We start from the raw sequence: 25,391 nt of genomic DNA on the forward strand, positions 1-25,391 counted from the left end.
CGACTCCGGGATGACCTTCTAGGCAGAGTTGCAAAGAAAAAGCCATATATCAGACTGGCCAATAAAAAGAAAAGATTAAGATGGGCAGTCTGAGATATGGCTTTTTCTTTGCAACTCTGCCTAGAAGGTCAGCATCCCGGAGTCGCCTCTTCACTGTTGACGTTGAGACTGGTGTTTTGCGGGTACTATTTAATGAATCTGCCAGTTGAGGACCTGTGAGGCGTCTGTTTCTCAAACTAGACACTCTAATGTATTTGTCCTCTTGCCCAGTTCTTGGCAATTTCTCGCATGGAATAGCCTTAATTTCTCAGAACAAGAACAGACTGACGAGTTTCAGAAGAAAGTTATTTATTTCTGGCCATTTTGAGCCTGTAATAGAACCCACAATTGCTGATGCTCCAGATACTCAACTAGTCTCAAGAAGGCCAGTTTTATTGATTCTTTAATCAGCACAACGGTTTTCAGCTGTGCTAACACAATTGCAAAAGGGTTTTCTAATGATCAATTAGCCTTTTAAAATGATAAACTTGGATTAGCAAACACACAACGGGCCATTGGAACACAGGACTGATTGTTGCTGATAATGGGCCTCTGTACGCCTATAATAGATACTCCATTAAAAAATCAGCCGTTTCCAGCTCCAATAGCCATTTACAACATTAACAATGTCTAGACTGTATTTCTGATCAATTTGATGTTATTTTAATGGACAAAAAAAATTGCTTTTCTTTCGAAAACAAGGAAAGAATAAGTGACCCCAAACGTTTGAACGGTAGTGTATATATATTCATGAATCATACGGTATATGTAGCCATCTACTCTTTAAGTCAACACTGAAATGTGCCCTGGGAGGCAGTGTGGCCTTATAATGGCCATGAAGCAGCTTGAGGCTACTTTGTCATTGACATGTCTCCAAAGGGCACGCGTCACCATGGATTATTACTTTCCCAGTGTGCTGTAGTGTCCCCCTCCCAAACCACCCTACCAACCAGCCAGCCCTGTGGGTTATGGCAACTATGTCATATTTCTGTTGGTGAGGTTGGGTTGGTGAGATCATAATGGCTATTCTATTTTAGGGTCCTGACTGTTTTCTGACTGTGTTTGTGTGTGTGTGTGTGTGTGTGTGCATTCAGGTGTCCGTCAGAGCAGAGGACAGCTAATACTTCCTAATGGTGATATTATGTCGAACACATGAGGGTGCTGTTCTGCACACACAGTTTCGGAAGAAGGGAGGAAGGCCAAGGGAGCAGAATTATTAGAATTACTAGAGCTTTTTGCACCCTTTCAGCATGATAACTGATTACTAACGTATAAATGGTGAAACGGGTTGAATAAAAGTTAAAGGCACTTTTATGTTTTAACTCTATTCTAAGCTTTTTATTTGCTTCTAAAAATAGGTTCTGAATTATTATTTTTTTGAGTATAAGCTACTTTTTCAATACCACAAATAATATGGAGACTACCAAATGATGTCCCACTGTGTCTCAAAATGGAGCAGGATCCTTGACTGTCATGGTTTCATCCTGCCCAGGATCCTTGACTGTCATGCTTTCATCCTGGCCAGGATCCTTGACTGTCATGCTTTCATCCTGGCCAGGATCCTTGACTGTCATGGTTTCATCCTGCCCAGGATCCTTGACTGTCATGCTTTCATCCTGGCCAGGATCCTTGACTGTCATGGTTTCATCCTGCCCAGGATCCTTGACTGTCATGGTTTCATCCTGCCCAGGATCCTTGACTGTCATGGTTTCATCCTGGCCAGGATCATTGACTGTCATGGTTTCATCCTGGCCAGGATCATTGACTGTCATGGTTTCATCCTGCCCAGGATCCTTGACTGTCATGGTTTCATCCTGGCCAGGATCCTTGACTGTCATGGTTTCATCCTGGCCCACCCTGAGGGTAACTGACAGGAACGAACTATAGCATGCTCAGTATTGTGAGAGAAGAAACTCTTTGAAATTAGAATAACTGTCTCCTCTCTCTATCCATTCATCCTCACACTGATTCTCTCATTTCAGACCACAGACTGTCCGAAATAATCAGTTACTCACAGTCAAAGTGGTAGTAGCTGTGTCATGAACAGAGAGTTTCACAGAGTTTCACAGAGTTTCAGTGTATAAAGATTTTCTGGTTTCTATGAGTTTCTGAGTCCGGCTGATAATGATAAGCCAAGGTCCGGAGTGTCACTGGACACTGAAGATCCCAAGGCATTTATCGCAGTAGGGGTGTTAACTCCTGTCTCCTGGCTGGGTTCCAACCTGGCCCCTCATACCTAACCATTCCCAGCTTCCATGCAATTAGGTCATTGTTGTTGTAACTGAGAATGTGATCTCATAACTTCTCAATCATCTTCCTAACCTGTTAAAATAAAGGTAGACCTATTTGAACCAATGTTATTACACGGTTTGGTTTATGGATTATAAGACATTTGTAGACTTTAATAATGTGTTACTATTGCACTGAGGCGCTCAATACCACGCTGACATGCAAACCCATCCCTCAATGACTCCCACTCAGCTCTCTCTCTCTCTCTCTCTCTCTCTCTCTCTCTCACACACTCTGCTCTTTCTCTATTTGCTCTCTCTCTCTCTCTCTCTCTCTGTCTCTGTCTCTGTCTCTGTCTCTCTCTCTCTCCCTCTCGCTCTCTCTCTCTCTCTCTCTCTCTCTCTTTCTCTCGCTCTCTATCTCCGTGCCCAATGCTGCAGGTTGAATCCATTGACCCTATTTCCTGTCACATGATTGGAAATAGGATCCCTTGTTGCTGTCTTGTGTCTGTGTGTGTATATGTGTGTGTGTGTGTTTGTGTGTGGTTAGACCTGCCTGCCTTGGAGTTCGCTTCAGACTTCTGACGCGGACTTGGAACGACACCTCCACACAAAACGACTGGCCGCATCAGTCTGCACCAGGCTGCGTTCAGAACAACAGTTCACCTGTGTCCGAAGTTCCGAACACTCCTCGCACGGAACACGACCGTAACCTACCCAAGACAAGACCCGCTCTCTCTGTCTCTCTCTCGCTTCCTCTCTCTCTCTCGCTCGCTCGCTCTCCTTCTCTCTCAAGACTTGAGCGATGGATTCATTTTTGACAATCACGGCTGCCCTTCTACTAGTTGGTTCTTTATCTTCGACCGCTTCGAGACAGTTCGACACTGGTAAGTTGATCAGAAACCTTTTTATGCTGTTGTTTCTTTTCCTTGTGTGTTTATTTATCCAACACATCGGCTAGAAGCCTTTGAAAGTTAGGCTACTACAATGCGTACTTTGTTTGAGCCACCAGAGAATTTCCTCGCAAGGCGCTCAATGGAAATATTGGGCTATTCGTGTGAAATTCTTTTAAAATGTAATTTATGCTGAATTTGCGCTGCACATAGTTTACTGTAGCATAGAACAGAACAGAACACATAGCAATATTTCTATGCGTCTCTCGACCTGTCATTACTGGCATGTTTTGTAACCTACTGTAAATCATAGCATATGCAGAAAGGCTGCTATCTGTCACTGGTTTAATTTTTTAATGGACAATTGGCCTACGTCCATTTTATTATGAATAAAGGCTATTGTTGATGGATGGTGCTTTCTTATTGCCCACCACAGAAGTGTTCGTTCTTTGACGTTATAAAGTAATATATACATGATTCTATAAAGGCTATACCTCAATTATGCAATCATTATAATACAGTGGGCAAATGATGCAATATTGTCCAAGGCTGTGGGTTGACAGACAGCAGGCATGAGTCAGTCTGTTGTTTATTTAATTCCTTATGAATTAGTTCAGTTGGCTACATTGTAATAAAATGTGAACACCCCATGGTGACACCCGGATTCCCCCCTTCCAGAACATGAACTTGAAGCCTTCCTCGTAATACACAGTCAGATATCCAACATGCCAAATTCAATGTTCCATTCAGGCTGAAACACAGAACATAACACTGCAGGGAACTGTAGCCTATTCCGTTTCAAAATAAGACCCTTTTAAAAATGTATTTTGTGGCATTTTTTTAAATGATTATACAGATAACAGACAGAACAGGTAGAGGGCAGAACACACGGATCCCAAATCAAACCCCCCCAACCCCCCCATGCTCTAACAGAGCCCCACCCCAAAACCAGACTTAGAGCAGGCATGATATACAATGAGTAATATAATCAAATAGTAAAAAACGAAAAACAAAGATATTATAAAACAAGTTTTTGTTTTTTTTTTACAGGAAAAATAATGTTACAAATTCAAATTTGGGTTGGTTTATGGGGTTGTGAAATTAATAAGACCCTTTTTAAAGAGTAAAGTTATTTGAATAATTTAATAATGACAACCACATAAACCAAACTTCTCTCAGGCTGTTATTTGTGTTGTGTTTCATGTCTAAACGTCCTCAAGCTTTCCCCTTTTTTTTCCTTAACTATTCCAATGAGAGGTTTGGCCATCTGAGCTACGTGTGTAAGTGCTCCCATGTGTACCTACTGTATGTATTAACAATGTATTTAAAGCTATGGTATTCCCCCTCGTTAAGCTGTGATGGAGAGAAAAACCCTATCCACAGTACCATAGGCCTTCAGTATATGTAAACTGTAGATTATCTATATACCCTCTGTATATAGATATTGGTTATATAGATATTGGGTATATAGATATTGGGTATATAGATATTGGTTATATAGATATTGGGTATATAGATATTGGTTATATAGATATTGTGTATATAGATATTGGGTATATAGATATTGGGTATATAGATATTGGTTATATAGATATTGGGTATATAGATATTGGGTATATAGATATTGGTTATATAGATATTGGGTATATAGATATTGGGTATATAGATATTGGTTATACAGATATTGGGTATATAGATATTGGGTATATAGATATTGGTTATTATTTCTCTTGTCTCCTTGTCTCCTTTGCCAAGATAATCCATCCACCTGACAGGTGTGACATATCAAGAAGCTGATTAAACAGCATGATCATTACACAGGTGCACCTTGTCTTGGGGACAATAAAAGGCAGCTCTAAAATGTGCAGTTTTATCACACAACACAATGTGGTTGTGAGGCCGGTTGGACGTACTGCCAAATTCTCTAAAATGACATTGGAGGTGGCTTATGGTAGAAAAATGAACATAAAATTATCGGGCAACAGCTCTGTTTTACATTCCTGCAGTCAGCATGCCAATTGCACGCTCCCTCAAAACTTGAGATTGGCGTCGTGTGGGCGAGCGGTTTGCTGATGCCAACGTTGTGAACAAAGTGCCCCATTGTGGCAGTGCGGTTATGGTGTGGGCAGGCATAAGCTACGGACAACGAACACAATTGCATTTTATCAATGGCAATTTGAATGCACAGAGATACTGTGACGAGATCCTGAGGCCCATTGTTGTGCCATTCATCCGCCGCCATCACCTCATGTTTCAGTATGATAATGAACAGCCCCATGTCGCAAGGATCTGTACACAATTCCTGGATTGCTGAAAATGCACCTTTTCTTCCATGGCCTGCATACTCATCAGACATTTCACCCATTGAGCATGTTTGGGATGCTCTGGATCAACGTGTATGACAGCATATTCCAGTTCCTGCCAATATCTGGCGACTTTGCACAGCCATTGAAGAGGAGTGGGACAACATTCCACAGGCCACAATCAACAGCCTGATCAACTCTATGCGAAGGAGATGTGTCGCGCTGCATGAGGCCAATGGGGGTCACACCAGATACTGACTGGTTTTCTGATCCACGCCCCTACCTTCTTTTTAAGGTATCTGTGACCAACAGATGCATATCTGTATTCCCAGTCATGTGAAATCCGTAGATTAGGGCCTAATGAATTTATTTCAATTGACTGATTTCCTTATATGAACTGTAACTCAGTAAAATCTTTGACATTTTTGCATGTTGCGTTTATATTTTTGTTTCATTAAATATACTAGTTACTTATACCTGCAGGCCTAATGTGTGCTAGGTGTTGAAGGGAAATAGATACCTGAGGCTTAAACACTCCTCGTCACCTCTGTCTCCTCATCACCATGGATGGATCCTTTATAGTGCGCTACATAGGGCCCCGGTCAAAATAAGTGCACTTTAAATGGAATAGGGTGCCATTTGGAAGGCACACATGGTTCACTGAGCTGAGTGTGTCTCTGAGTGCTTTATAAATGGGCTCAGCCGCTTGGAATCCCACACACCATTCTCCTCTCCAAACAACTGAGGGCCCAGCGCAGAGAGATGGAAAGAGAGAGCGTTCACTTGGCTGCCGCCGAAGCGCTTGACACACGTACACTCAAATGGAAGTCGTTTCATGTCAAAGCTGTCACAGTGAAGGTGTAATTGAGTTGGTGCTGAAAGCTGGTAATGTTTGCGTTCGCGGGGTGTGTGTGTCGGGCCCTGAGAATAAGCTGCAGTGAATGATTCTGTTGTTGGCGTCGGTGTTCGGGGGATTTGTGATGGCCTTAACTTTTTTGGAGATTTGTGGCCTGCAGCGCTGCTCTGACGAACACACCACATCCTCTTCTTAAATCACACCAGGTTGACTGGCATTATTAAATACACACAGCTTAACAGACTGTTGACATCACCTTACATGTTTCTATTCTATTATATTCTATTCAATTCAATTCCTATTTTATTTCTATTTTAGTGTCATCTGTGTTTCTCAAATTGGTGCAAGGATTTCAGGTTTGGTGAATACCTAATCGTACTATAGAAGTACTATTATAGTTATACTACAGTAATTATAGTAGAACTATATTGTAGCAGACTATAGTGAGGCATCACTACCTCTGCTGGCGGGGGGAGAATGCAACTGCTATTAACGAGTTGTGAAAAACAATTTTCAAAACAAACTGCAAACTGCGGTTTTGTCTTCTCCTGTGAATCAGCCTCAATCTCTTCCAATTGCATTAGTGAAAACATTTGCATAAATAGCATGCGGATCGGTTTTCAGGCAGAAGCCTGATTCTGATTGGAGGGGGTCTGTGACATTTGGAGAGAGGATAAATGGAAGATCGGTTCGGGAATATCTGATGAAAAAGGCAGGCAGCAGCAGACCTGTCAGAAATACATCCTGGTGATGTGGGTTTGCCAAGAAGTCTCTAGTGATGTAGACAAATGCATGATCTACATTTTAGTCATTTAGCAGACATTCTTATCCAGAGTGACTTACAAGAGCAATTAGGGTTAAGTGCCTTGCTCAAGGGCACATCGACAGTCGGCCAGGGACCTTTCGGTTACTGGCCCAACGCTCTCCCCCCTCTCTCACCCCCTCTCCCCTCACTTGTCCCCCATGTCTCACCTCCTCTCCCCTCACCTCTCCCCCCTCCAACCCAGGTGTTGCCCCCTTCAGCTCCTCTCTCTCCCACTCCCCTCCTCTCCCCCCTCCCTCCCTCCCTCCCTCCCTCCCTCCACTACCCTCTCCTCCCACCTCAGCCCAGGTGTTCCCTCCCCCAGCCCTACAGCCCCCACAACCCCCCAGCCGCTCAGGGGCTGGGTCCTCTTTGAGGATAATGACAGACCGCAGAAGGATGGAAGGATGGAGGGATGGAGATGGAGTGATAGATGGAAACAGGCGTGGGGGTTTAGGGTTGGTGGAATGTGTGTGTGTGTCTCCAGTTTGTGTGTGTATCCCATCTCTCTCAGCACAGGGAGTGTCAGGGGGTTCTGGGCGGTGGCCCTTGTGGTCCTTTTTTCCGGCCCTCATCCTCTAAACTCTTCCCCAGACGGGCTTCTGTTCAGCAGACACTGGCGAACCACTGAATGTATGGGGAGTGGTGTGCTTTAGTATGTGTGTGTGTGCAGCTGTGTCTCTCTCTCTCTCTCTCTCTCTCTCTCTCTCTCTCTCTCTCTCTCTCTCTCTCTCTCTCTCTCTCTCTCTTTCTCTCTCTCTCTCTCGCTCGCTCGCTCTGTCTCTCTTCCCTTTCCCTCCCCTCTCTCTCCTCTCCTCCCTTCCTCTCCTCTCTTCCCCTCCTCTCTCTCTCCTCTCCCCCTCCTCTCTCTTTCCTCTCCTACCTTCCTCTCCTCTCATCTGTCATGTATAATCAGTCCAGTACCATGGCCCTGTTGTTAACCTCAACAGGGAAACACAACACAATAACTAAACTAACACCCATATGGTTCCAGGGCAGTCTTCCCTGGCTGGCACCCCACAGTGAGAGAGTGGGCTGGGCATTAGCGGTTTAGTTATGGTGTGCGTCCCAAATGGTACCCTAGTCCCTATGGGCCCTGTTCAAAAGTAGTGCACTATATAGGGGATAGGGTGCCACTTTGGACTCAGCCCTGGGGTCTGCTAGGGTCTGCTAGCTATGTTAGCCTGTTGTCTTCTGCGTTACAGAAAGGGGAATCAGGCCTGCAGTGCTGTTAGCAATGCTAACAATGTGTTTGCATGAATAGAGACAGAAGGATTGGGGCTTGGAGAGGTTTTGTTAGGACTTATGAGAGGCAGAGGGTAAAAGGGGGGAAGAGAAAGAGAGAGAAAGAGGAGATGGAGAGACATACAGAAACAGAGAGAAAGAGAGACGGGAGATTGAGAGACATACAGAAACAGAGAGAGAGAGACGGGAGATTGAGAGACATACAGAAACAGAGAGAGAGAGACAGGGAAGATGGAGAGACATACGGAAACAGAGAGAAAGAGAGACAGGGAAGATGGAGAGACATACGGAAACAGAGAGAGAGAGACAGGGGAGATGGAGAGACATACGGAAACAGAGAGAAATAGAGACAGGGGAGATGGAGAGACATACAGAAACAGAGAGAGAGAGAGAGAGACAGGGGAGATGGAGAGATACAGAAACAGAGAGAAAGCGAGAGGGGAGATAGAGAGACATACAGAAACAGAGAGAGAGACAGGGGAGATTGAGAGTGTTTCCTTACTTTGCCTACACCCCCAGTACTCCGCAGCATGCCCCTGACTTGCAACGGCTGCCCAGAGTTCAGATAGAATCCTCTACTTGGCTGAAAGGTAGTTGAGTTTGGCTGGAAGTGGGAAACAGAAGAAAACTTTGGTCTGTGTCATGTGGCTTTGCGTCCAGCCGCTGACCAAGCAGCTACTTCCTGTTGACTCCTGGATGGTGCTCTGCAGAGGTGAAGTTACGGCCGACGCCCTGGGACAGGCTGCCATGGCAACCGCAGAGTGAGAGATGGAGAGACAGACGGAGCCCATTATTACACACACAGTCTTCATTATGATAATATGAAAAATGTATGCACTCACTAACTGTAAGTCGCTCTGGATAAGAGCGTCTGCTAAATGACCCCCCCCCCCCCCCCAAAAAAAAAAAGACAGAAAAAAAAATTGTAATATATATATATATATATATATATATATATATATATTACCGAGCCTGAAAGCTAATTAATGCTTGCTCCACCAATGCGATCTGGAGGCTCCGTACGGGGGGTTTGATTGCTGAGCCTCCGTAGGCTTGTGGAGGCCAAATCGAACTCCGTACCACATCGCCGAGCGCCTCCCAAATGTTGTAACAGTGCGGAGGGCTCTGTATAGCTCTGCATTGACATGATTGGTTGACGGTAGGTGAGGGCGGGAGGTCCTGTTTAAACACAAACTCACTTCCTTGACAAATTCCTTCACAACGGCTCTGCTCCGCGAAGCGCAAGTAGTAAGGAATGCTCTGACTTCTGCGGAGGCCGCATCACAGTAAATGCTGTACGTCCACAGCAGATTTGAGCTTAGCCTAGTTTAGCTGTACCTGAAGCTGTAGCTGTGATGTTCCCGATAAGGAGCCCTGTTTCAGTCAGTCTGTCTTTCTCTATTTCTGTCTGTCTCTCTCTGTCACTCTCTGTTATTTTCTCTCTTTCAGCTCTTCCTGACTTCTCCTTTCCATCTCTCTCAATTCAATTCAATTTCAATTGAAGGGCTTTATTGGCATGGGAAACGTATGTTAACATTGCCAAAGCAAGTGAAGTAGATAGTAAACAAAAGGGAAATAAACAGTAAATATTAACAGTAAACTTTACAGTCAGAAGTTCCAAAAGAATAAAGACATTTCAAATGCCATATTATGTCTATATACAATGTTGTAACAATGTGTAAATAGTTAAAGTACAAATGGGAAAATAAATAAACGTAAATATGGGTTGTATTTACAATGGTGTTTGTTCTTCACGGTTGCCCTTTTCTTGTGGCAACAGGTCACAAATATTGCTGCTGTGATGGTACACTGTGGTTTTTCACCCAGTAGATATGGGAGTTTATCAAAATTGGGTTTGTTTTCGAATAATTGTGTTGTTGTCCTGAAGCTCTGTGGGGTCTGTTTGTGTTTGTGAACAGAGCCCCAGGACCAGCTTGCTTAGGGGACTCTTCTCCAAGTTCATGTCTCTCTAGGTGATGGCTTTGTTATGGAAGGTTTGGGAATCGCTTCCTTTTAAGTGGTTATAGAATTTAACGGCTCTTTTCTGGATTTTGAACATTAGAGGGTATCGGCCTAATTCTGCTCTGCATGCATTATTTTGTGTTTTTCGTTGTACACTGAGGATATTTTTACAGAATTCTGCATGTGGAGTCTCAATTTGGTGTTTGTCCCATTTTGTGAATTATTGGTTTGTGAGCGGACCCCAGACCTCATAACCATAAAGGGCAATGGGTTCTATAATTGATTCAAGTATTTTTTGCCAGATCCTAATTGGTATGTCGAATTTTATGTTCCTTTTGAAGGCATATAAGGCCCTTCTTGCCTTTTCTCTCAGATCTTTCACAGCTTTGTGGAAGTTACCTGTGGTGCTGATGTTTAGGCCGAGGTATGTATAGTTTTTTTGTGTGTGTCTAGATGGAATTTGTATTTGTGGTCCTGGCAACTGGACCTTTTTTGGAACACCATTATTTTTGTCTCACTGAGATTTACTGTCAGAAGATCTGTGCAGAAGATCTAGGTGCTGCTGTAGGCCCTCCTTTGTTGGTGACAGAAGCACCAGATCATCAGCAAACAGTAGACTTTTGACTTCAGATTCTAATAGGGTGAGGCCGGGTGCTGCAGACTGTTCTAGTGCCCTCGCCAATTCGTTGATATATATGTTGAAGTGGGTGGGGCTTAAACTGCACCCATGTCTCACCCCACGATGCTGTGGAAAGAAATGTGTGTGTTTTTTTGCCAATTTTAACCGCACACTTGTTGTTTGTGTACATGGATTTTATAATGTCGTATGTTTTCCCCCAACACCACTTTCCATCAATTTGTATAGCAGACCCTCATGCCAAATTGAGTCAAAATCTTTTTTGAAATCAACAAAGCATGAGAAGACTTTGCCTTTGTTTTGGTTTGTTTGTTTGTCAATTACAGTGTGCAGGGTGAATACGTGGTCTGTCGTATGGTAATTTGGTAAAAAGCCAATTTGACATTTGCTCAGTACATTGTTTTCACTGAGGAAATTAACTAGTCTGCTGTTAATGATAATGCAGAGGATTTTCCCAAGGTTGCTGTTGACGCATATCCCACGGTAGTTATTGGGGTCAAATTTGTCCCCGCTTTTGTGGATTGGGGTGATCAGTCCTTGGTTCCAAATATTGGGGAAGATGCCAGAGCTAAGGATGATGTTAAAGAGTTGGAAGTATAGCCAATTGGAATTTGTGGTCTGTATATTTTATCATTTCATTGAGGATACCATCAACAACACAGGCCTTTTTGGGTTGGAGGGTTTGTATTTTGTCCTGTAGTTCATTCAATGTAATTGGAGAATCCAGTGGGTTCTGGTAGTCTTTAATAGTTGATTCTAAGATTTGCATTTGATCATGTATTTTTTTATTTGTTATAGGGCTAAAAATATTTGGAGAAGTGGTTTACCCATACATCTCCGTTTTGGATAGATAGCTCTTCGTGTTGTTGTTTGTTTAGTGTTTTCCAATATTCCCAGAAGTGGTTAGTCTATGGATTCTTCAATTACATTGAGCTGATTTCTGACATGCTGTTCTGACATGCTCTCTCTCTATCTCTCTCTCTCTCTCTCTCTCTCTCTCTCTCTCTCTCTCTCTTTCTGTCTCACCTCCTTTCCCTTTCTCAGTTTCTCTCTTTCCCAATTAATGTTACCCTCCCTCCATCACCTTGTGCAAATCACTGCTCCTGTTACCCTAGGATTCAAAGCAGCTCTGTCCTCCTGTCTTCTTGTCCTCCTCTCCTGTGTCAGAAAGTCAGAGACGCTGCGTCTCTCTACTTCTCACTTTCTCTCTCTCTCTCTCTCTCTCTCTCTCCCCCTTCCTCTTTCTTTCCTGTCCGGTGTCAGAGAGTCAGATTCACAGACTGTAGGAAGAGGCGAAGTGAGCAGCTCCTCTCTCCTCTCCTCTCCTCTCCTCTCCTCTCCTCTCCTCTCCTCTCCTCTCCTCTCCTCTCCTCTCCTCTCCTCTCCTCTCCTCTCCTCTCCTCTCCTCTCCTCTCCTCTCCTCTCCTCTCCTCTCCTCTCCTCTCCTCTCCTCTCCTCTCTCTGCCACAGGCCCCGTCCTGTCTCGTATGGAAGTCAGAGGTGCTGCAGTGGAGCAGGAGGAGGAGGCGAAGTGAGCAGCTCCTCTCTCTCTTTCTGTGCCACAGGGTAGTGAGGTGATTGGACATGACAGATGTGATTGTTATGTAAAGCGTGTTGTGAGAAGCGAGAATAGAGAAGGTGGTGTCAGGTTCAATGTGTCAGTCAGTTAGTCCATCCTGATCTGACAAGGCAGCTCTCCTCTCCTCCTCTCTTCTCTTCTCCTCTGGTAGACAACATAGAATCAAGCTGTCCAGCATCTGCCTGTTTCAACACTGTTGTGTGTGTGTGTGTGTGTGTGTGTGTGTGTGTGTGTGTGTGTGTGTGTGTGTGTGTGTGTGTGTGTGTGTGTGTGTGTGTGCCGAACGCTCAACTGCCAAGACTGGAAGACATAAACAATGTTTAGGTGTAGGGCTGTGGCGGTCATGACATTTTGTCAGCCGGTGATTGGGGCGGCAGGTAGCTTAGTGGTTAAGAGCGTTGTGCCAGTACCCGAAAGGTCGCTGGTTCTAATCCCCGAGCCAACTAGGTGAAAAATCTGTCGATGTGCCCTTGAGCAAGGCACTTAACCCTAATTGCTCCTGTAAGTCGCTCTGGATAAGAGCGTCTGCTAAATGACTAAAATGTAATGTAAAATGATTGTCAAGCAAATAACAGCCTGTCTCGGTAATTTACCATTAATTAACATAAACACATTTAGCATCTCCTGGCTTCCACCCATAGTCTACAGTCGTGGTCAAAAGTTTTGAGAATGACACATACTAATTTTCACAAAGTCTGCTGGCTCAGTTTTGATGATGGCAATTTGCATATACTCCAGAATGTCATGAAGAGTGATCAGATGAATTGCAATTAATTGCAAAGTCCCTCTTTGCCATGAAAATGAACTTAATCCCCCAAAAACATTTCCACTGCATTTCAGCCCTGCCACAAAAGGACCAGCTGCCATCATTTCAGTGATTCTCTCGTTAACACAGGTGATCATTGCTTTGCACAAAAAGTGCTTCACAGGCAAGGATATTGCTGCTAGTAAGATTGCACCTAAATCAACCATTTATCGGATCATCAAGAACTTCAAGGAGAGAGGTTCAATTGTTGTGAAGGCGGCATCAGGGCGCCCAAGAAAGTCCAGCAAGTGCCAGGACCATCTCCTAAAGTTGATTCAGCTGTGGGATCGGGGCACCACCAGTGCAGAGCTTGCTCAGGAATGGCAGCAGGCAGGTGTGAGTGCATCTGCATGCACAGTGAGGCGAATACTTTTTGGTGGATGGCCTGGTGTCAAGAAGGGCAGCAAAGAAGCCACTTCTCTCCAGGAAAAACATCAGGGACAGACTGATATTCTGCAAAAGGTACAGGGATTGGACTGCTGAGGACTGGGGTAAAGTCATTTTCTCTGATGAATCCCCTTTCCGATTGTTTGGGCCATCCGGAAAACACCTTGTCCGGAGAAGACAAGGTGAGCGCTACCATCAGTCCTGTGTCATGCCAACAGTAAAGCATCCTGAGACCATTCATGTGTGGGGTTGCTTCTCAGCCAAGGGAGTGGGCTCACTCACAATCTTGCCTAAGAACACAGCGATGAATAAAGAATGGTACCAACACACCCTCCGAGAGCAACTTCTCCCAAACATCCAAGAACAGTTTGGTGATGACCAATGCCTTTTCCAGCATGATGGAGCACCTTGCCATAAGGCAAAAGTGATAACTAAGTGGCTCTGGGAACAAAACATCCACATTTTGGGTCCATGGCCAGGAAACTCCCCAGACCTTAATCCCATTTGTAATACATTCTAAGGCTGCATGATGCAACTCTAATGATGATTTGAACAAATTTGCATGAAAGGCATGAGCTCTGCTTAGTTTTTTTGCGCAGGCTGTACACACTTCATCAGTCTCTCATTCACAATTTGACAAGCACTTGATAATGCCTCAAATTTCCCAGCGGCATCCCCTTTGTGTGGCCGTAATGCCCCCTAAAAAATCCATACCTTTTGCAGCCAGTGGCCGTTGTGCCCTTGGGCTGAATATAATAATTGTAATTCCCTTCTCCCGGCTGCTTTCTCCGAAGCACCTCTCACTCACATGGCTCTCTCAGATAGATCCATTTATATTAGCCAATGCCCGTCACGTGATCGGTTCTTTCTCACAGGCTACAAGTGAACACATCTTGGACGCAACAGCGCGCGTCCTTATCCAATTCCGAGGCGCATATTGAAGATATTGGAAGAACTGTCCAGATGTACTTTTCATCAGCCAACAAGATGAGTAGGCCTAACGAACAGAAAAAGCACTAGCCTACATCAATCTACTATCCCCCAAAATACAAAAGTTGACCTATTATATTCTGTGCGAGAAATAAATATTCCAAACCTTGTCTGGGACAGTTGTGGGATGTGATAGATCCCACATTAATACAACCACTAGCATTTAAAAAAATTAAGCAATGAGGCTGACTCAACAGATCAGAACGTTTAGCTTAAAATGTTGATAAACTATTAGGCTATTTCTTCACATTATAAGCGCCACAATGCGCACACGGCAGTAGGCTACAAGCGTGAATGTTCCAAAATGCAATCAATTAGCAGGAAAACAACATTCTCCAAAGTGACCGCAAATGCGATTATGCATGGAATGCTTTTGTTATAAAGGTGCATTTTTATGGTGAAAATTATCTTCCCCAAACTTTAAACTCACGCGCTGCGTATGTATGCCAGTTAGGCTCTACACCCATTGTAAAGCAAATTAATGTACTTAATTTTAAGAAGTTATTTGGCCACTTTAGATGTGATACAAACCTTATCAAAACATATAGGCCTATGGGCTAGGCTACATGAGGTGTGCGACTATGATTTGAAAAAGTCGGCAAAACAAAGGCATGTACTGTTTCTTTACTTACTGCACACAAGCTGGGCATCATTCACAAGTGATAATATATCATTCACAAGTGATAGGCTAATATTTACATTTACATTACATTTACGTCATTTAGCAGACGCTCTTATCCAGAGCGACTTACAAATTGGTGCATTCACCCTATAGCCAGTGGAATAACCACTTTACTTTTTTATTTTTTTTTAGGGGGGGGGGGGTAGAAGGATTAGTTTATCCTATCCCAGGTATTCCTTAAAGAGGTGGGGTTTCAGATGTCTCCGGAAGGTGGTGAGTGACTCCGCTGTCCTGGCGTCGTGAGGGAGCTTGTTCCACCATTGGGGTGTCACCAATCAGACTGTTCTTGATTTAATCTTGTCTTTACATACTAAATAATATGTGTGCAATTTGTTTTCATTTAGAATGGAGCATTATCATGCACCTGTCTCGAAACAGGGGCAGGGGAAAAAATACATCTATGCACTTAAATAGCGAATGAAGCCACGTTTCCCGTGGTTCATGCCAGCCAGGTAGGCTATACTCATTTTACATTTACATTTTAGTCGTTTAGCAGACGCTCTTATCCAGAGCGACTTACAGTTAGTGAGTACATACAATTATTTTCATACTGGCCCCCCGTGGGAATCGAACCCACAACCCTGACGTTGCAAGCGCCATGCTCCACCAACTGAGCTACACGGGGCCCTGTTGTAAAGAGAAGTAATGTGCTTAATATTATGAATTTTGAGAAATAAATATAGTAGGCCTAGTCTATAGAAAGCTGATGGGATCCTCCTCTTTTTAATAGAGGCCATCACTCTGTTTTCTCACGTAAATTGCATAGCCTATTGAAATGTTGCGAAACATGAGCTTATGGGCTCTCATTAAGTGTTTGATTATATTTTTGAATACATTTGCATTGATGTCAGAGTGATTACAGGGACAATAGAGTGCTGAGTACCAGGCAGTTAGCAAGTTTGGTAGGCTACTAATGACCATCAGCAGCATCAGAGCTTGGAGAAGCCTAATTACCGTGACTAAACGGTCACATGGAATTTGACTGCCGTCATGACTCGTGACCGCCGGTGTGGCGGTAATACGGTCACACCCTTACTTTTGGACATGTCTGTGTTCAACAAAGGTCAAGAACAATCAGGGATGATTTGTGAATGTATCTGGACATGTCCAATTTAAACTGTATCCTGCCTTTGAAACTGTAGCTGTACTGTTGCTGCTCCATACATCAACATCTACACTTCTCTGTCTCTGTCTCTGTCTCTGTCGCTGTCGCTGTCGCTGTCGCTGTCTCTGTCGCTGTCTCTGTCGCTGTCTCTGTCTCTGTCTGTCTCTCTCTCCCCCCCTCTCTCTCCCTCTCTCTTCCTCTCCCCTTCTCTCTCTGTCTCTCTGTGTGTCTCTCTCTCTCTCTCTCTCTCTCTCTCCCTCTCTCTGTGTCTCTCTCTCCCCCTCTCTCTCTGCCTCTCTCTCTGCCTCTCTCTCTCTGCCTCTTCCTCTCTCAACCACTCTCTCAATTCCTCCTCAACCCTTCTCTTATTTGAATGCCATTATGCATGAGCAGCAGTGGTCTCCTCTTCGGCCCTGTCTTCTTGTGCACCTTGAAATTTTCTTATAAATGCATGAGGAGCATCACCTCTCATTTCCTCTCATTTCCCATTGACATTCTCTCTGCCTGTGTCCCAAATAACACCATATTCCCTACATAGTGCACTACTTTTGACCAGAGCCCTATGTGACACAGCCTTTGTTTTAGGCCATCAGACTGAACACACTCCAAGTCGTGGCGTACGCAGCTCAGGGTAAAGGCAGATACCTAAAGAACAGTAATGGGATCACGTAGAGCCGCCCCGTGTTTTCTGAGAATTCTATCAACTCCTACAACTAACAATTGTTTTTCATTATCGGAATGCAATTTAATTAATCTGAAGGGAAATGTGGTTGATGTGCCTAAGCTTTTAGATTCATATAATGAGTTTAAATCAAAATGCGCTGTTATCAGCTGTTGATATGAAGAGAACACACATTGCTATTCTAATAGTTCTTTGTTACTCAATAACTGTTTGAGAAGGTGCGGTCACACATTTGTTAGATGACAAAGGTCCGGATGGATATTGTCATTAATCGGCGTTGTAACTTATCCCCACCTCACAACCCACGCGACCCCAAACTGTTCAAACTGTTCACAACCCTCTTGTTGGCAGAGAGAAAATGTTGCAGTTTTAAAGCTAATTCTACACATTTTGCCATGTCTCGTGTGTTCATATGATACCAGGGGTGGATGCCCGACTGAATTTAGATTTTTGGTCGGTCCGTATTGACCCCCATTCTGGGTTCGGATCCGGACCGCGTTCCACTGGTTGAGTATTGTATTCTAATTGTTCCTAGTGAGTGTTTTTTTAAGGTAGAAAGTTAAAATTATGTCAGACACTGTGGTTCTATATTCCCGGTAAAACCCCGAAACCAATTGTTTGTTTTGCTTGCTTCCCCTTTTAGGAAATTATTACTAAAGACTTCATGTAGTTGTTAATGAGGTCAAATGACCTGTTTTCTTTTCTCTCTGGTGTAAACACATAATATGGTTACAACATCATAACCCACGATAATCACCAGACCAGCACCAAATCCCCAACCATGTGTTTTAGCGGCATCACATATAGCTCCAGGGTTGAGGGCTGTAACCAATAACATCATGTCAGGATATAGAATGCTTACTGTGTGTGGGACAGGGCATGACCTGTGTGTGTGTGTGTGTGTGTGAACTCCAGTTTTTTTATACAAGGGTTGTGTTTGGTCCCCAGCCACCGGCCACTGAGGTCTCTGAGTTGTGTCCCAAATTGCAGCCATAGGGCATTGGTCAAAAGTAGTGCACTATGTAGGGAATAGGGTGCAATTTGGGACATAGCTCAGCTCTCTGTACCAGCCCTGCTCCAGAGGAATGACATGCTTAGCCTCTCTAAATACACATAGACACCACACACACACACACACACACACACACACACACACACCAAAGGAAGTTACAGGCTCTCTAAATAAATGGAGAGTAATTTCCCTGAAGCAGCAGCAGGGCCTGGCTTGATTTAGGCCCAGCAGGCATTTTGCGGTCGAAAAATCTAATTGTCGCCTTTCCCCTCCTGCAGTTGCAGGAAATACCCACTGACAGACAGGACAAGTGGACAGCAGGGATCAGTAGTGGACTGGACTTGGGAGTTAACAAGACAAGGAGTGGACGTAGCTGAGTGGGCAGGACTGGGGAGTGTACAAGGCAAGGAGTGGACATACAGGGAGTTGACAAGGCAAGGAGTAGACAGCATATGGAGTAAGTGGGCAGGACTGGGGAGTGTACAAGGCAAGGAGGAATGGACAGGACAAGTTAGACAGCATAGAGCATGGACATAGCTAAGTGGGCAGGACTGGAGTGTTACTGTTAACAAGGCAAGGCGTGGAGAGGACAGAGAGTGGACACCACTAAGTAGACTGAACACAGACATGAACAAGGGAAGGAGTTGACTTTGACTTAGCTAAGTGGACAGGACAAAGTTAAGTGGATTGTGGGAGGTGGGGAGTGCACTGTAAAGATAAGGCTATGACAACTAGGGTTGGGCAGTATCCAGATTTTCATATCGTCATACCGTCCTTCTCTCATCCCGGGATTTACGTTATTACCGGCTTAGTACACTAGGGGGCGCCAAAACCAACCGCAAAAAAGCCCATTGGGCGTCTATTACCAGAATGCAAACAAAATTCTCACAAGTAAAAGCGAATTTCCATGGAGGCTGCTAGCTAAATATGCTAATGAGCACAAATGGAAAATAAACAAATTGCAAAGACAGGCAATCCAGCTCATAAAGTTATACATATATAGGTAGGAGCTACCGAATGTCATTTTTGGTGAGTTTGGATATTTACAAGTGAATGTGAACCAGAGACATTGTGCAAATTAACAGAGTTTTGACGCATGCTTGTCTGAAGGAAGAACAGTACTGGCTCTGAAGCACCATGTGTACACTCTGTGTCTGTGTGGAGTCTGGAGTCGCTAGGGCAACGGGCCGGAGCACCATGTGTACACTCTGTGTCTGTGTGGAGTCTGGAGTCGCTAGGGCAACGAGCCTGAAGAAGAAGGGGGAGGAGCAGAAGGGCCGAGAACAGAGAGGAGAAAAAAGACAGAATCAAGATAACTCCAAAGGGCTTCGAGTTCTCAAACACGGCAGAAAGGTAACACAATATGATGCCCTGTCACCTTATTCATTCAGCCTCTTACTTAGATAACTAGCAAGTTAAACTTAGGGGTCACTTTAACACTGCGTTTTTTCAAGCAGGAAAAAAATAAACAACTCATAAGAAATATCTTGCTGTGTTTTATAAACGCAGATCTAAAATGCTTCTTATTGTATTTCTGCTCGGCTTCAGACTAATGTTGTGCTTGAGTTGCACTTCTCCACTCTGATGAGAATTCAGGGTCTTCTATCTGCAGACAGCACTCTGACTGATGTGGAGCTGCTTTTCTCAGATACCTTTCTCGGTGTAGCCAGCCTGCTTTTCTCAGATACCTTTCTCGGTGTAGCCAGCCTGCTTTTCTCAGATACCTTTCTCGGTGTAGCCAGCCTGCTTTTCTCAGATACCTTTCTCGGTGTAGCCAGCCTGCTTTTCTCAGATACCTTTCTCGGTGTAGCCAGCCTGCTTTTCTCAGATACCTTTCTCGGTGTAGCCAGCCTGCTTTTCTCAGATACCTTTCTCGGTGTAGCCAGCCTGCTTTTCTCAGATACCTTTCTCGGTGTAGCCAGCCTGCTTTTCTCAGATACCTTTCTCGGTGTAGCCAGCCTGCTTTTCTCAGATACCTTTCTCGGTGTAGCCAGCCTGCGTTTCTCAGATACCTTTCTCGGTGTAGCCAGCCTGCTTTTCTCAGATACCTTTCTCGGTGTAGCCAGCCTGCTTTTCTCAGATACCTTTCTCGGTGTAGCCAGCCTGCTTTTCTCTGGTAAAATGCAAGATTAACTTCATGCAAAACATTAGGAAATGTAGCTGACTACATTCTTTCTATGAAGAAACATTAGATGATGGCCATGCATCGTTTATGCGTTGTAAGCTCATTTACTTGTGTGGCTGCCAGCCAAAAAGCATTGCACTTCTGTTATCATCTGATTAAACTGAAGCTATTTTCTGCCGAATGTGTTGCACCAATGTATGTTTAGTGAATTAAAACTATAAGTTGCACGTCCCTGATCACTCTATTGAAGCAAAAAAACACTGGTGACATTCAATATAAAACGTGACCCCTGTCAATACACAGCTGGACTCACCTGCTCCCGTTTTCTCCCATTATGCTATTTACAAACAAACATGTGACCGGCTCAACTGTTCTAGGGAACTACGGTAAGCTTCATAATGTTAAATAATGTGACAGGTGAAATGAAGAACACGATCGGAACACGATTATCTCCTAACGTATTGCAAAAGTTGACTGCAGGTATTTACTTAAAAAGTAGCTATAAATATTAAAATGTTTTTGAAAAACTTCAAAGAAATTGCTTCAACGGTATTGACAGTATTGAAAAACCATCCCGTGGCTATTTCCAAATACCCTGGTATACGGTATGCACGGTATACCGCTCCAGCCAAATTACAACCCATATCTACTGAATCAAAGTTCTGCAACAGTGTGCAACTGCAGTCCCCAATTCAGGGCGTTCTTGCATGTGGGATTTCCTGCTGTGTTCCGGACTAGCTGGCTAAGCTAGCACACAGTGTCCTTCGCTCCCGCCTGCCCAACACCTGCCCTCGCCGTCTTTAACAGAACTGTGGGAAAACAGTGCCCGACAGGCGGGGACGAAGGACACTGTCTACCGGTGTAGGCTAGCTAGCTACCGTTGTCGCCCCCACCCCTTCTTCTGTGGGGTTTATCGGCTGGCGTCCTACGTTATTGTGCATTAACGCCACCTACTGCACTGGAGCGCCCACGCCTCCCACCTGTCCTAGCTGTCCTAGAAGTATAAAGAGGGGTTCCTGCAGATGCAGGAACGCCCTGAATTGCAGGCCGCAATTGCACCCTTCCCAGATCTTGTGTGAACTCAACAGACACAATCATTTATGTAAGTTATTGAACCTTGGAGACCTTTAGGGACATCTTGGTTCCTGGATCTCTGTTTTACAACCCAGGTCTTAACCCTGTAAGTCGTTTAGGCATTGAGCCAATGATATCCCATCGCAAGGTATTGAAGCTCTTTGAAAGTGACTGAAACTGAATGGGCTTGAAACCCGAGCTGACAGGACGAGAGTCCCTGATTTAGTTGAATGTCTGTCCCTGTATTCATCCCAAACGGCACCCTATTCCCTAGATAGTGCACTACTTTTGACCAGAGCCCTATGGGAATAGGGTACAATTTGGGATACAACCCCTGTGTTCTGTTAGAGGTGAATACAGGTACAGATCTCTGAGGTGAACAACAAGGAGGTTGGATGTGTGTGTGTATGTGTGAGTTTGTGTGTCTCCAAACGCCTCTACGTGGCACCATCACGTTGGCGGTCACACACGGCCGATGCCATGAAACTAGATCCACTGGGCCCTCAATAGATCCCTGTAATGGATCCTCTTTCTCAGGGACAGCGGTGGTACTGGGACTGGGATGCCCTCTCTCCCTCCCTTTGACTGGACACATCTGTTTCTCTGTACAGAAGAGCTTCCCAGAGCCACACCAACCACATTAAATCACACACACACATACACATACACATACACACACATGTTTGTTTTGCTATCTTTGTGGGGACCAAACAATTCTTATTTTCCCTAAACCTAACCTAATCCTAACCCTAACCTTAAGCTTAACCTTATCCCTAACCCCTATTCCTAATTGTAACCCTAACACTAATTGCAAACCCTAACACCTAAGCCTAAAATAGCCTTTTTGCTTGTGGGGACCGGCGAAATGTCTCCTTTTGTCTGAATTTTCCTTGTTTTACTATTCTTGTGAGGACTTCTGGTCTCCAACACACACACACACACAAGCCAAGTCGGGACCAGAAAGTAGAGATGGTTTAGTAAAAGGCTAAATGGCTGATGCTGCTTTAGTTCCTGCTTGTGCTGTCTGACAGCTTTGTGCGTTGGGTTTTCGTGTCCTGGACCTTGTGTTGTGTGTTTTGTTCACGAATTGTGTGTCTGTCTTTTGTGATTTGATATGGTGGTAATATGCCCTTCGCTTGTTGGCTGACCGTGGCAATCAGGAAGATAAAACAGCACGCATTAAACGTATTTAGAGAAAATCTCAAAATCAAGGAGAATTCGGAGAACAATCCAGAAGTACAGATGAATGTGTATTTTTGTATGAAAATGTATGCACTCACTAAATGTTGTGCTACATGACTAAAATGTAAAATGTTGTGGTCCTTTTTGAAAATGTTTTAAAAGGGGCACATCAGATAAGGGATTTAGTGTGGAGAGATAAAGGTGAAATGTAGGTCTGCTCTCTCTCTCTCACCATCATACAGTAGCAGAGCCAAGGTTCTTTCGTTTCTCTTAGATGGAATCGGATTAGATGTGTATGAAATCTGATGAGTCAGTCGGAGGAATGGGGGACTTAGCCAAGGGATTTAGCCAAGACTTCCATCTGTAGTTTACAAAGAAAGACAAAACAAACATGCAGGGATTTTTCTGATGTGCTTGCCACTCTCTTTCTCTCCACGAGTTCCATTCTGCTAGAAGAGAGTCATTGGATGCAGATGGGCCATGGCTGTGTTCCACACATGGACCCACTGCTCCCAAAACACTCTTGACGAAATGTTCTAGAACTATGTGTTCTGAGTTCTAGAACTACGATTCTTGACTTCTAGAATTAGCAATTAGGAACACTGTGTTATAGAACTATGGAGCTAGAAACACTCTTCACTTCTAGAACCAGTAGTTAGGAACACTGAGTTCTATAACTATGGGGCTAGAAACACTATTGACTTCTAGAACTAGCAGTTGATGAGTTCTAGAACTATGGAGCTATAGTTACACTCTGAGTTCTTAAACTATGGAGCTAGAAAAACTGTGTTCTAGAACTATGGTGGTATAGGAACACTCTAAGTTAGAGCTGGGACGATAAACCGAAAATTACAGACACCGACATTGCCTTCCTCTTACCGAAGCATTTTGCTTATGTCGTTAATTTTCGCTGATTTTGCTTCACAACATTCCTGTAGATTGTTCTAAAACCATTATTTGTCCAACAGTAATATAGGCATTATGTTGATTCCTGCCATGAAAGTATCTGCCTGTCCCTGTTTCGCTGTCCACTGCTGACTCTCACTCCCTCTCCCCACTGTGCGCATGGAGGAGGGAGAGATGCATTCTGAGAAGCACAAGCATATGACATCTTGCTCAAATGCTATTGCAGAAAAAATACAGTTTTAAAAGCAACTACTGTTGCCTAAAATAGCCTTTTTGCTTGTGGGGACCGGCGAAATGTCTCCTTTTGTCTGAATTGTCCTTGTTTTACTATCCTTAAGGATAGTAAAAGAGAGGAGAGTCACAGCTTTATATAATGTATTTCTCACCTCTTAATATTGAGTTCATGGAACCACTTTACAACCAGAGTAGGCTGTGTAGTCTGGTTTTTGATGCGCCTAGGTCTAGCGCTAAAAAGGTTTGTAGGACATTAGCCTACATTTACTGATAGATTAATCAATTAGCCTACAGTATTTAGTCAGCCACCAATTGTGCAAGTTCTCCCACTTAAAAAGACGAGAGAGGCCTGTAATTTTCATCATAGGTACACGTCAACTATGACAGACAAATTGAGAAAAAAAATTCCAGAAAATCACATTGTAGGATTTTTTATGAATTTATTTGCAAATTATGGTGGAAAATAAGTATTTGGTCACCTACAAACAAGCAAGATTTCTGGCTCTCACAGACCTGTAACTTCTTCTTTAAGAGGCTCCTCTGTCCTCCACTAGTTACCTGTATTAATGGCACCTGTTTGAACTTGTTATCAGTATAAAAGACACCTGTCCACAACCTCAAACAGTCACACTCCAAACTCCACTATGGCCAAGACCAAAGAGCTGTCAAAGGACACCAGAAACAAAATTGTAGAACTGCACCAGGCTGGGAAGACTGAATCTGCAATAGGTAAGCAGCTTGGTTTGAAGAAATCAACTGTGGGAGCAATTATTAGGAAATGGAAGACATACAAGACCACTGATAATCTCCCTCGATCTGGGGCTCCACGCAAGATCTCACCCCGTGGGGTCAAAATGATCACAAGAACGGTGAGCAAAAATCCCAGAACCACACGGGGGGACCTAGTGAATGACCTGCAGAGAGCTGGGACCAAAGTAACAAAGCCTACCATCAGTAACACACTACGCCGCCAGGGACTCAAATCCTGCAGTGCCAGACGTGTCCCCCTGCTTAAGCCAGTACATGTCCAGGCCCGTCTGAAGTTTGCTAGAGTGCATTTGGATGATCCAGAAGAGGATTGGGAGAATGTCATATGATTAAACCAAAATAGAACTTTTTGGTAAAAACTCAACTCGTCGTGTTTGGAGGACAAAGAATGCTGAGTTGCATCCAAAGAACACCATACCTACTGTGAAGCATGGGGGTGGAAACATCATGCTTTGGGGCTGTTTTTCTGCAAAGTGACCAGGACGACTGATCCGTGTAAAGGAAAGAATGAATGGGGCCGTGTATCGTGAGATTTTGAGTGAAAACCTCCTTCCATCAGCAAGGGCATTGAAGATGAAACGTGGCTGGGTCTTTCAGCATGACAATGATCCCAAACACACCGCCCGGGCAACGAAGGAGTGGCTTTGTAAGAAGCATTTCAAGGTCCTGGAGTGGCCTAGCCAGTCTCCAGATCTCAACCCCATAGAAAATCTTTGGAGGAGTTGAAAGTCCGTGTTGCCCAGCGACAGCCCCAAAACATCACTGCTCTAGAGGAGATCTGCATGGAGGAATGGGCCAAAATACCAGCAACAGTGTGTGAAAACCTTGTGAAGACTTACAGAAAACGTTTGACCTGTGTCATTGCCAACAAAGGGTATATAACAAAGTATTGAGA

The 25,391-nt window shown here is 44.1% G+C and overlaps 1 protein-coding gene across 1 annotated transcript in view; it reads left to right on the top strand.

The window, feature by feature from the left end:
• Window positions 1-2,839: 2,839 nt before the first annotated feature.
• The window catches only part of LOC311118867 (kremen protein 1-like), a gene marked incomplete at its 3' end in the record, with an annotated part of 54,353 nt that continues 31,801 nt past the window's right edge, over window positions 2,840-25,391 (top strand). Inside the window, exon 1 of the mRNA XM_084193632.1 lies at window positions 2,840-3,154. Coding sequence (XP_084049758.1) covers window positions 3,073-3,154 — 82 coding nt within the window. The 5' untranslated portion in view covers window positions 2,840-3,072. The remainder of the gene's footprint in view (window positions 3,155-25,391) is intronic.

This window comes from Coregonus lavaretus (genome assembly GCF_964263955.1).
Source record: "Coregonus lavaretus genome assembly, contig: HAP1_SCAFFOLD_2395, whole genome shotgun sequence".
Lineage (NCBI taxonomy): Eukaryota > Metazoa > Chordata > Actinopteri > Salmoniformes > Salmonidae > Coregonus > Coregonus lavaretus.